Source organism: Cheilinus undulatus, linkage group 17, assembly GCF_018320785.1.
Source record: "Cheilinus undulatus linkage group 17, ASM1832078v1, whole genome shotgun sequence".
Classification (NCBI taxonomy): Eukaryota; Metazoa; Chordata; class Actinopteri; order Labriformes; family Labridae; genus Cheilinus; species Cheilinus undulatus.
The window spans coordinates 34,870,042-34,882,488 of record NC_054881.1 but is presented as its reverse complement, the minus strand read 5'-3'; the positions used below and the strand labels follow the sequence as shown (position 1 = coordinate 34,882,488).

At 40.2% G+C, this 12,447-nt stretch overlaps 1 protein-coding gene across 2 annotated transcripts in view; it reads left to right on the top strand.

Moving 5' to 3' along the window:
* The window catches only part of pdlim5b (PDZ and LIM domain 5b), a 61,387-nt gene that overhangs the window by 13,537 nt on the left and 35,403 nt on the right, over positions 1-12,447 (top strand). For both annotated transcript variants that reach the window (XM_041810624.1, XM_041810625.1), the window contains exon 3: positions 12,118-12,269. In XM_041810624.1, coding sequence (XP_041666558.1) covers positions 12,118-12,269 — 152 coding nt within the window. The remainder of the gene's footprint in view (positions 1-12,117; positions 12,270-12,447) is intronic.

Below are 12,447 nucleotides of genomic sequence, written 5' to 3'. Positions count from 1 at the left end.
TAGACCAGGTTTGCAGTAAAGGAAATGCTTCTGTTGCTTTCACTTCAAGCTTATGCATTTCTTTGCATAGATGGAGGCAATTACCGAGTAATAATGATGTAATGACTCTACTTATGCTTGCCATATGTAACTGATCCTAAGATTACATACTGTACGGTACAGTATATAAGACTGGATGCCTACAAGACGACCACAAGCTGATATCCCTTCGCCTTTTTTAGTTATTATTGACTCCAGCCTGTAATAATAGTGAATAGAAATAGAGATGAAGCACATCCATAAAAAAATATTTATTGTGTTATGACAGCAATGCTTACAATACAGATGAACAAAGTCAACAAACTGTCCTGCCTTCCAGCCACAACCATGGTTGTTATATTACTTTAGGTGTTTGTGGGTTGAAAATGTTACACTTTGAACAATACAGCTGTGTTGTTAATAATGAGACCACCCAATACTTCAAGTATGATTTACTGAGGAAGGGCCCAGTTATGTGCATACATAATGTGGAGGGAGGGGGTGTCTGTGTTTCCTGTTCCCTCAGACTCCTTCCGTCCTAATCTTCTCTGGTTGTTCCAGCTCCTTTTTAGGCATTTCTTGACGAGCCCCTACATGGGAAAGAATATCACTCGGAATAATTCTGTTTCTTATGAAACAATGGAAAATATCTACTCAAAGATTAAACATAATTCAGAAGTAAATCAAACAAATCCCCCATGGTAAACTGGGATTAGTCATAAATTCTAAAAGCTTGTGTGTACTAAATGAGAGATTAACTCTGCCCCTCTAAATTTTTGGTCACTGTCGGTCACTTCAGGGTTGATCTCTCCCTCTTCTCCCATTGACCCCTCACTTCCCCCCATGTCTCTGGCGTCTTTCTGGTTGTTGTTTTAGTTGCGTGTGATGCTCTTAGTGAACATAACACAAACTAATTTTAGCTCCATGTTTGCAGTTGGCTCTGAGCTTCAGGATTTGTTCTACTTCACTGCCGTCCATTATGTGTTAATATGGTGAAACTTCCTTCACTCTTAAAGAAGAGGAATGTGATGATGTGGTGTATCTGAGCAACCCACATCAACAGAAGAAGGGAGAGGCATTTGTTCAAAGAGCCACAGATGGAGCTAAATAACTTATTTACTAAAAATACACATTATTTATGGTTAATGGAATTCGTTTCATTTATAAAGAATTATATTTATTTTGTTAACAGATAAATTATGTAAATAAACTTCAGATAAACGCAAATCACTTTAGGCCTTTTGTGAAAGATATTCCATAGAATTGATTTAACACTAACAATAGCATCAGAGACATTGCTTATTAGTTTCTGAGGCATAATTTTGGAGACCATTGCCGATGTCCCATCCACAATGCATGCGGTCACCACCAGTATCTGGACCAGCCCACCAGTTCCATAGCACCCAGTATGCGGTGAGCTGGATCCGGCCTGGGAAAGCGTGCCAGGTGCCCGTAAAAACCCAGCTGCTGTTCCCAATTCATGCAGCTGATCCTTCCCATCCCCGCTCTCCTGAGCACGTATGCATTTGTCTTGCCAACCCTACCCAAAGATTCTTAGAAGAAAAGTTGTCACAAAGCAGTCCAGCTGGCGCCTCAGGCCATCTGTTACATCCAGGCCTCACAAGAGTATTAGTAAGACTGGAAGGACCAAGGCACCAAAGACTCTGACTTTCGTCTGCAAGCTCAGATACTGGGAACGCCACACTGTCTTGCTCAGCGAACCCATCACCCCATGCATGAGTCCAAATCTGCAGTTGAGCTCAGCCTTGCAGTCAGCGGATTGATGCGTTTCGCTGCCATGGTAGTTGACCTGCTCTACAACTTCCACGCTCCCACTATTCACTGACACAGATTTGATAGCAGCATCCAAGGCGTCTCCAAATGCCTGGATCTTCATTTTGGTGCATTGCTTCCTCACTCAGCGAGTTAAAAGCCCCAACAAGGACATCTGCTGTAGATGGCCTGTGGATAGCAATCATGATAATGGAAATGCTGTCTCAGATTAAGTTCTGGTTATCCGAGCAGCTGCAACGATGCAAAGTTGAGGTGGGCCTTGAGCATCCTGGGAAACGCCTACAGTGTACCTGCCCACAATGCACTTCTGCATTGGCTTAATTTTTCAACACTGGAGGTTGCTGCCTGGGATAAGCACTGAGGACCCCCTTCCACATATGGTCCTCATACCTCATGCTTTTGCTTTTGCATACCCCTCACATTTGGCCCTTAGTGGCCACTGCAAACCAGTTTCTGGGTATTGATGTATTTGCTCCCACCCTGGCTGCTGCAGGTGGTGTGGGTTGGACTTCAGGTTCAATAATCTTTTTAATCTTTTTATTAACATGTCCAATAACAGGATCAAAATGAAGGTTTTCTTTGCAGAATCTTACATGGGCTGCATGCTTTATGCTGTCTTCGATGAAGTTACAAAATGTATATACTTTCACTTGAGCATGTCTTCAATTTGAAAGATTGTCTCAAAGTTCAATTTGTCCTTGCATTAAAAGTTTTGAAAAATTTTTTCAAGCAAGATCTGTAGACCAAGACACTGACACTGAGAGGCATTCAGATGCTTCAGCTCTGAGGAGTTTTAAGAAAAACGCTTTGTAATGGGGTTATACTAACAGGAAGTAATGCAAATATCTAAACTGCATTATTAGATGCTGAAGCAAAAGGAAGTAATTCCTGTCATTTGTGGAAATTTTACCTCATTTTTTTTCGTCAATGATTTGTGCTTCATACAAAGAGAAGTTTATATCTTGTGGAGCTCATCGGATAAAGAATAATCTGTCTTGCTCTGTCTGACATTGAGCCGTAACTTTTGTTTCAGCTCGCGTCCAGAAAAAATAAACTCACGCAGTGAAAAATTCCCCTGGCATTTCAGGAAACCTTTGAGATGGATAGTTTGTGGTCTGTGCTGCATTGCTGCCAAACAGATTGTGTGTAATTCTTTTATCTGTCTCGTGGCTTTAAATCTCCTGAGTGTTAATACACGGAAAACAGGAATTTAATCAGAAACCACTTAAATCTTTCAAATATGTTACAGCTTCATGCATGTACACTTCACACGGCATACTTAGCACATTGTGATTCTCTTTGGGGTCCTGAAGATGAGTTCAGGATACATCTGGGCTCTGTAAATATCTGCAGTGCGTGTTTGATCCAGTTTGATCCCCCTAGAGTTATACTGACGGCATCTGCTTCCAATCCTCCTAATGCTGTATGGCAGAGCTGTAAAGAATAACCAAGCAATCACTTTTTGATTTAGATCAATTGTGCTATTTTCTTTTGCCTTTGCTCAAAGTTTTTAAAGGAACAATCCATAAAATTCCAACTTAAGACAGGATCACAGTCACAACTTGGACTTTAATTCAATTAATCAGTCAATTGACTTTTTTCATATGTTAAACCAAAATGTGATTTGAACTTCATTCAATCTGCACAATAGACCATATTGTTGTTTCTTTTAGGAAAAAAACAAACATTATTGAACATATAACAAACAAAACTGATCAACCAATGAGAGGCAATTAGCGACAGTGTTGATGTAATCTTCCCTTTAAAAGGCAGAATCTGTGAGCAGAACCAGTCTAAATGACAGACAGAGGGACAGAGAGGCAAAACAACCAAAGTTATAATGTAGAATATAGGAGTATATTGTTACTGCCAATGATACATGTACACAAATCACTGATAAAATAGCAACTTAAACAGATATTCAATACTTCACCACTTCATAACATTCCTACCATGCTAGTAACTATTTTTAAAGTATAATGTGATGTCAATGAGACAGTTTGCAGACTTCATCTCCTCAGGCAGGCTGTTTTCAAGTCTAGATGCCCAAATTTTTAATCACCAACTGCTTCGTTTGACAGTTTAAGCTGTCAGAACACTCTGCAGCACTAGTAGTATGCAGTCCAAGCTGCAGGTGAAATTTAACAGCTCAGCTGTATTTATAAACGCTGCAGGAGTGTTGAATGAATCTGTGGTGGAGGTAGAAACTAGACTGAAGCCTGAACACGTCTCAAAGCCTTTTCATATCATGTGCGTCAGTGGTGCCAGTCAGCCCTGGGTTTGTTTCTGACCTGACTAAAGAGCATTCAGTATTCAGCGCAGCATTGGTACTGCTTTGTGCTGTTTTGTTTGCGTTGTCATGGCGATTTGACTAAGAGCTTGTATGAAGGTCTGCCTGGAATCTCCAGCAGCCTGATTGATGTAGAGACTGGGGTTAAACCATGACAACCACGGGTCTACCTCTGCTCAAGTGGCCTTAATTGTGATGTTTGGCTCAAGGGAAAAGAGCCTTTGCTATTTTATCCCCTTGGGTGCACTCCTTCACTGTTTTAAAAGTTTGTGCAAGGTGTTGCAGGTGTACAAGAGCAGACTTCTTCGTAAAATCCGATGGCCTCTGCTTGAGATGAGATTCTACAGAGTGAACAGTTCCTTTTAGATAAGCTTTACAGGTGGAAAACATGCAGGGAAAGCCCTACCGCCTGAAAGGAAAACACCCTACTGACTTCAAAATTAAGAGACATTTTAAAGTCATCAGTCAGATTTTCAGCCACATTTGATTCATTAGGTCAAAACTAACAAACAAAACCCCAGCCTTGTAAAACTCCAACTGCTCCCAGTAAAAATGTGCAAACAAGTTATTCAACTTTGTAATTACAAAGTCTGAGTAAGTCAATTTGCCTTAGCCTTGTGCGTGATGACATAGTGTAAGGCCTGAGTCTTTTCCATATAAGGTCCTCTGTCTTCGCCTCTGCCCAACACAGACATGACATGCATCTCACAGGCCCTCAGTCCTCACCGCAAGACACTTCCTGTAACATGACTTCTTAAAAATGAAAAGACCACAGTCCTTTTCCTTAGTCCTGAATATTCACTGAAGGCAGGAAGTTAGCTCAGTGGGATGGAAGATCATTAACATCCCATCTGTGCTTAAATATGGCACCTGGCATGAAGTATGTCTGTAAGAAAAGCTGTAATTCCAAATACAGTACAGCAATAATCAGTTGGGGAATACAACCGTTGCATTAGCAGATTTGGCAACAGTCGGTACAGTTGTCAAATTTTTTGCACTGAGGTGCTTTTGATTTCAGTTATCTAAAGATGATGCAGCCCATGTTATTTTATGAATTGATGGTATGGAAAAGTATGCATACTTCTAGTTGAATGTTGATCAGAAAAACAGAAAAGGCAGTCTAAATCACACAAATAAATCTGCTAGGTGTGAAAGAATTTTTTCCATCCATTTTTTTAACGCCGCTTATCCCACTGGGGGTCACTGGGCCTATCCCAGCTGTCATTGGGCAAGAGTCAGCGTACACCCTGGGCTGGTCGCCAGTCAAACATGGGGCTGACATATAGAGACAAACAGCCAGGCGTGCTCACATTCACACCCACGGCCAATTTAGAGTCGCCAGTTACCTTAAAAAGCATGTTTTTGGTGGTGGGAGGAAACTGGAGTACCCAGAGAGAACCCATGCATGCACAGGGAGAACATGCAAACACCTTTAAACCCTAATAGAGTTCTAATAATACCATTAGATTTAACCTATTTGCACCCAAGTTTTTCACAATATTTTCATGCCTATCAGTATTTTAATTGAGTCAGATTTGAACATGTTCTGCTGTAATTTTCTCTGTTTTATGTTCTTTTGTCCAAAAATTTGCATTTAAATGAAACTGTTGATGCACATGTGTGGTATCTACCCTTGTAATGGTAAAATGTAAGAGTACATAAATAACTTAATATTTAATGTTTCTCTTTAAGAAACAGCTTTTACATATCTATGTCATTAAAGGTGTGACCTGGAGTCCAGCTCCTTTTTTTTAAACAAATTTGAAGAAGATTGGTTGTTTTAAAAAGATTTTAAAAGAGTTTGAAATTTGTTAGATTTGTTAACATTTGTTAATTTATGAAAAAACAGAGCTGCATGAAGTTATTTTTTTCACCAAAAATTATAATTTAAGTGAACTGGCTCAAGGGACATGACAAAAAAATGATAGAAGTATGGATGACCAATAGTTGGATCAAGATTCATTACTAAAAAGTGCCATCGAGTAAATGAACCAAGGCTTAATCTAAAGGACAGGGTAGGCATGGGTCTGGCTGAGTGAGAGAGCGAGGTTAACAGGAAGTCAGCTTTAAAAGCCTGGGTAAAGCGATTGGGTCCAGGTGCTCCACATCAGGTAGCTTCACATTCACACTGTGCAGGGCGTCTCATCACTCAGACTTTTTCAGTTTAAGGCCTCTGTCAAAGTTGATTGTGCAACAAGTGTAATGGTTTATATTCAGAGAAGGATTCATCTATAAGATCTCCAAACATCTGCCAAGGTACACCTGAGAAAACAAATATGAATATACAGGAAAAACTAGTGGTAGTCATGACCATGGGTTATTATGTCACATGACATGTCAACACACAGCTGTCGGAAATTCAACATCTTTGATCCACCAAATATGGTAATATCTTGCACAACCACAATTGCACAAAAATATATACAGCAACAATATTTTTCTACACTGGTGTTAATAAGAAGGGCTTGGGTGATGTCTTTATTTGTGTGATTTGTAGAAATCGTATGAGCAGTGGATCAATATGAAGCCCAGGGACCTTGATCTTTGAGCTCTAAATCTAGTAAGTTAACTCTGAGTGAGGACGAACATTTGTGCAAAATGTAAAAAACACCCCTCTATCTCTAAGCGGTCTTAAGGTTTCACATTCACAAGCAAAGGATGAACATTAGTCTCGATCATGATTCTAGTTTGGTAGATTATCTCTTTGTTGTAATAAATCTTATACATTTTAAAAGCCCGTTTATTTCCCTTTAAAATGGTGCCACATTTGTAAGGAACAAGCATTTGTGGGATGAGCAGCAGAGTTTAGTATGTGGGTCAAACCCATGAACAATTTGCCACATCCTCTCTGCCAATGCCAAACAGCTTATTCTGCTGTTGACTATTGTTTGGTGGATTGGATGAATGAAGTGTGAAAAACAAGACAAATTGGCAATTTAACAATTCATTCATTCATCAAACTGGAGCCTCAGCAGCATATACAGCCACAGCAGCCTGGCACCTCCTCCTCATTCTGGTCACACACTGCTGAGGGATGGCATCCCATTCTTCAATCAGCATTTGTCACAAGGCAGCCAATGTGGTTGTGTTTGTCACTTGTCATCTTGGAGGATAGAGTTCGGTCCAAGACTGTGGAGATATGGGATCTAATTTATTAAGATTTATTGCACAGAAGCATTGTTACATCAACAAAATAATCTACCAAACACAAATTCCCTTACTTTTTGTGCTAAGTTTATGTGTGCTAAGTTTGAAACAAGTCCCTCAAAGCATTCTGAAGTTAATGAGTTCAGAAGCAAGGGATGAACATGAGGCCCAACGACCTTGACGTCGTGAAAATCCAAATCGGTCACTCTTGACTTAGGTTGGAAATTTTGCAAAAAATGACCAAAATATCTCCAAAAGTGTTTTTGAGATATTTTGTATGTAAATGTGAGCAGACAGCCCAAGAATAAAATGCCTCTTGCCCCAGCTTTGTCAGAGCAGAAGCATGAAAACAAAGATTGTATTGTTTTGAAACGTGGTATGGAAAATATTGGATAGATTTATGTGGTTTCTATAGAAATATTAAACATTTTGACAACCTTCAACCTAAATTAGTCAGATTTGTTTCCAGGTCTTTAATTCTTTCTGTATTTGATTATTACTGTTCAAGAGTCAGATTGAGAACAGATGGAAGCAGTGGGCTGTTTGTTTTTCTAGGCTCCTGCTCTGCCTTTTATTGTCATTTTTGAACAAAATCCACTTGAAATTTTCTTCACCTTCTGCAATGGTTCAAAGCTAGAGACTCAAAGCTACATCTCCTAGTAGACGGTTTCCCATAAGCCTTAGGCTGACAGTCCAAGTCTTTGGAAATAAACTGTATTAAATCTACATCTGTAAGAGTGTGGAGCATCTGGTCATTACCAGTAACTGCTCAGTGGTAAAATCAGCCGTGTGGAGAGGTGCACAGCAGTAACACCATTATGTGGCTGGAATCCCATTCATGTAATCTCAGTTGGAAAGACACTTCATTCATTTGGAAGCGTCCTCTCTCCACTGAATTTAGCATAAAAGCCAGTGCTCTGGCTTGTAGCCGCTAAGTCTGTGACTTTCTGTCTTAAACTTGGATGAATGTGACCAAGAAATGTTTTCAACTTTTGTCCCTTAGTATGCAAAATCTTTGGTTGTTGCCTCCTCTCCTGAGAAAGCAGTAGTTGCATGGCCAAAGTTCCAGCTCATTTTTTTTATCTGCTCTCCATCACGAGTGCCTCCAACCTCTCTAGATTTATATATATAGACTGTGGATGCCCAGGATTCCTACTGTGACATCTATTTGTTTGGTATCCATGTGAGAAAGACGGTGTTTGACTGGAAGGAGTTTGGATTTATAAAGTGTTCTCTGTTCACAGCAGAATAAAGCATGAAACGTTGCTGACCACATACAAAAACACACATTCTGACCTCCTCTTCAAGTTTGTAAAGTCTGCATGTTTATAGAATGACCATATATAGAGGTGAACAATATTGTCTTTTCTCACATCCTTACAAGGCGAGGTCTCCTTTCACTCCCTCTCTTCCTCTCTGACAAACACAAACAGGCTTGTGAGAAAGAGACATGGTGAGATTAACAGAGAGGAATCCGTGTCCCAGGGCCGCGTTCATTCAGCAATCCTTTAGCAGCTTTTTTTCCTCCCATTAACCTCTGGAGCTGTCTGCAAGAGGACATCAGAGCCAGCAGTGATCCCTAACGAGTGATTACACGCGCTGTGTTTCCCTCTGCGTTTGAGAATAATGAGTAATTTTATTGAAAGCGAATGAGTCAGGAAAGACTTGCTAAACGCTGACAGGTGTGGGTGTATGAGTCGGTGTCGGACACTGAATGAGCGAGCATGTGAACCCGTTAAAGCCGTGTTCATGCCTGCTCCTTTGTGAGTAGCATGTGGCTGCTCTTTAGGTCTCCAAGACGTTGGTATGCATACATCAGCCTCGGCTATACATTCTGCACTTCCCGCTACTGATCTACGTGATAATGACACAAGAAAAACACTGCTCCACTGCCACCAGCAGTGTCACTTCCTCATTCTTTCCCTCCCTCACACTCTTTATCCCTATGTTATAATGAGGCTTAACACAATGGCAAGCTTTAAGGGCCATTTGCTCCTTTTGAGCTACTGGGAAGTCTTTAGGATGCAGTGCAATCTTTTTTGGATGTAAATTCAAGATTTCATGTTCATATTGAATTATTTTGTTGGCCAATAAATGAAGTGAACTTTTAACTAAATAAATCAGAGCTGGATTTTGTCAATATCTGCTAGTAAGGATTCTGACAATGCATTTTGAAATTTCACTATTTTACATCTGCACTGCTGGGGATTGGTACATCTAGGCCTCCACCGTTGCCTGCCACCAGGTCTCCAATGCAGTATTAATTTCATTGACTAAAACTATGACTAAAACTTTTCTTTGACAGCCTTTATTTCCATGACAAAAACTAGACTAAAACTACCAAAAATAGATCTGTGATGACTGAACTGACTAAAACTAGACTAAAATGTAATTTAGTTTTTGTTGGACATTCAAAATCTCTGATATTTCTCCACTGTGGGTAAATCTGTCAAAAAACAATAGCAAGCAGGGACCCCAGGTTTGGCAGGGTGCAGAGAACACACTACCATGATTTGGTATCAAATTTAGACAAGAAAATAAATGCTTGCACTAAAAGCAAAGCCTAAAATGTGAAGACTTTTTATGGACTAAAACTAGACTAAAATGTTTTGAGTTTTCATTGACTAAAACTAGACTAAAACTAATAAGGGTAGAAATTACTAAAATGTGACTAAAGCTAAAATGCATTTCATTTAAATGCTAAAACTAAAATTTAAAAAGCTATGAAAAATAGCGATTTTAGTTCCAATAGGTTATTTTGCAAACGAGCTGCATATTCAGACACCAGCTTCTGGCAGCACTTCTGAGGAATGTTCACCCATTCCTCATGTGCCATGGCCTACAGTTCAGTAATATTCTTGGGTCAGCATGCTGTAACCACCTTTTTCAAATCCCACTAGAGATTTCCTTGGGTTCAAGTCAGGCCACTGTGATGGCCATTGTAGAATCATCCAGGACTACTTCTGCAACCAAGCCTCGGTGGAATCTGAGGTATGCTTGGGATCATGGTCCTGTAAGAAGCTCCAATGATGCCCAAGCTTCAGTTTCCTCTGAGGCGGCATTCATCTTGTAATCTTCCTAGATTACAAGATGAATTAATCTTGCCTTCCACATGCTGCAGGTTTCCAGTGCTAGAGGATGCAAAGCAGCCCCAAAGCATCACTAAGCCACCGCCATAACTGTGGGCACAGTGTTCTTTTCAGTGTATGCTTCATTCTTCTTCTTCCAGACATACCACTAATCCATCATGCCAAAAGGTTCCAGTTTTGTTTCATCGCTCATATAACAGAACCCTAAAACCTCTGTGGCTTATTTCTTTGATTTTGATCACACTGGAGCTGACTTATCTTGTTCTTTGGGTCAGTAGTAGTGTACATCTAGGAGTTCAGGCATGGAAACGTCTACATTCAGTTGCAGCCATTGACAGCTGCCTTTTCTGCCCTGTCCAGGTAGTGCAACCACTGCTTCTGTAACTTTGAACTTGTGAACTATACTTCCATTGGTGTCTCCATGAACATCTAGTGCCATTGCTATCTTTTTGTATCCTGTTCCTTGTTTGTGAAGGCCAGTGATCTTTTCTGAACTTTTAGGACCATTCTTTTGACTTTGCCACATTTCTTACATACAGTCAAGCGTGTTACTCAACAAACCCTTTGCATTTCAGGTATTTCATTTTTCCAGCTCAAGCAAACCTGTTGCAGCTAGTGAAACCCTTGATTAGTTGCATCAAGTGTCCTTGAACCAACACTGGTTTTGCATATTTGAGCTGTTGTGAGGGACTCTGTTTAGGGGTCGAATAATTTTGAGATCAGAGAAGTCAGTATCAATTGGATTTTCGGTTAATTTTGGGGAAACCCACCACTCAGTGGAGTTGACTGATACAGTCTCTTTCCTCACACCTTGCTTAACACCCTCTTCAATATATTTCACATTCTCTCACACATTCACCTCATCTTTGCTGTCATTCTCTACATGTACAAGCTTCCCATGATCTTTTTAATAGTAAGGCTTCAGGCAACATGAGTTTTGTTCCCGCACATTGCTGGAAGATGACGTAAAGATTTGATCCAATGACAGCCAGCATAAAATGATAAGTAAACAGAGTTTGTTTTGGTTCCCAGCGTGGCTGTACTTGTTGTGGTTGCTTTAGGAGGATGGTGAGTGATTGATGAGTACTGTGTAAGCACTAGTAAACTACCACACCTGGTACAGAGTCATCCCATAGTCATGGTTTTATTCTGTTACTTCCTGTGTGTCAGCGTGACAGAGTACCTGAAAGAACACTACCCTACTTTTCCCCTCCCTGTGGTGGACACATGGTTGTCTAGATTTGAGGTTAAAGCTGGTACACATGGCTTCAAAGGAGGCCTTAAATAGTAGTGAAAAGTGATTCGTTTTTGATGATTTTTAGTAGAAATATCAAACCACTGACCATTTAAAAATTTTACATCTTTAACCTACAATGCATGGAGTTTGCTTTACAAAGCTAGATCATCGGGTATAATCTCACAAAAATACATCTTTGGTCATTAATCTGTACATTTTTTGTTGTTTTTAAAAAGGCAGATTGTTGTGATGGGTGTAGAATCCTGTCTCATGGATGTTGGGATGCTGTTAAGGGAGAAAAATGCCCCTCTTATCTGACAACGGTTACATAAGACAGGAAAGGGAGAGGAAAACACAGCTTGGTGATTACAAGAAGTAAATCAACAGATATTGCATTCATGACATTTTTTTCTTTACTGCTTTAAACATACAGTTCTAGAACTTTGAATACAAACTAAGACGTGGGATGAAGATTTGAGCAGCTGAACAATTTCTCTTCTTTGTCTATGCTGATCATGTTTAATTAATTTATTTAATTGCAGCTCACTGATGGAGGGAAGGCAGCCAGAGCTAAGCTGAGTGTTGGAGACATCATTCTGTCCATCGATGGCATTTCCACGGAGAGCATGAATCACCTAGAGGCCCAGAACAAGATAAAGGCCTGCACAGACCGCCTCAGCCTCACTCTGCAGAGGTAACAGCTCAACACATGTACACATGCAGACATGCTGTCTCCATTTGCAAACATTTCTGTGTGATACAAAGTGGGTCATCCTGAAGAGCTCAGTGACTCATGGTATGGTACTGCGATGGATGCCACCTTTGCAATAAGACCGTTTGTGAGATTTCATCCCTGCTGGATATTCCACAGT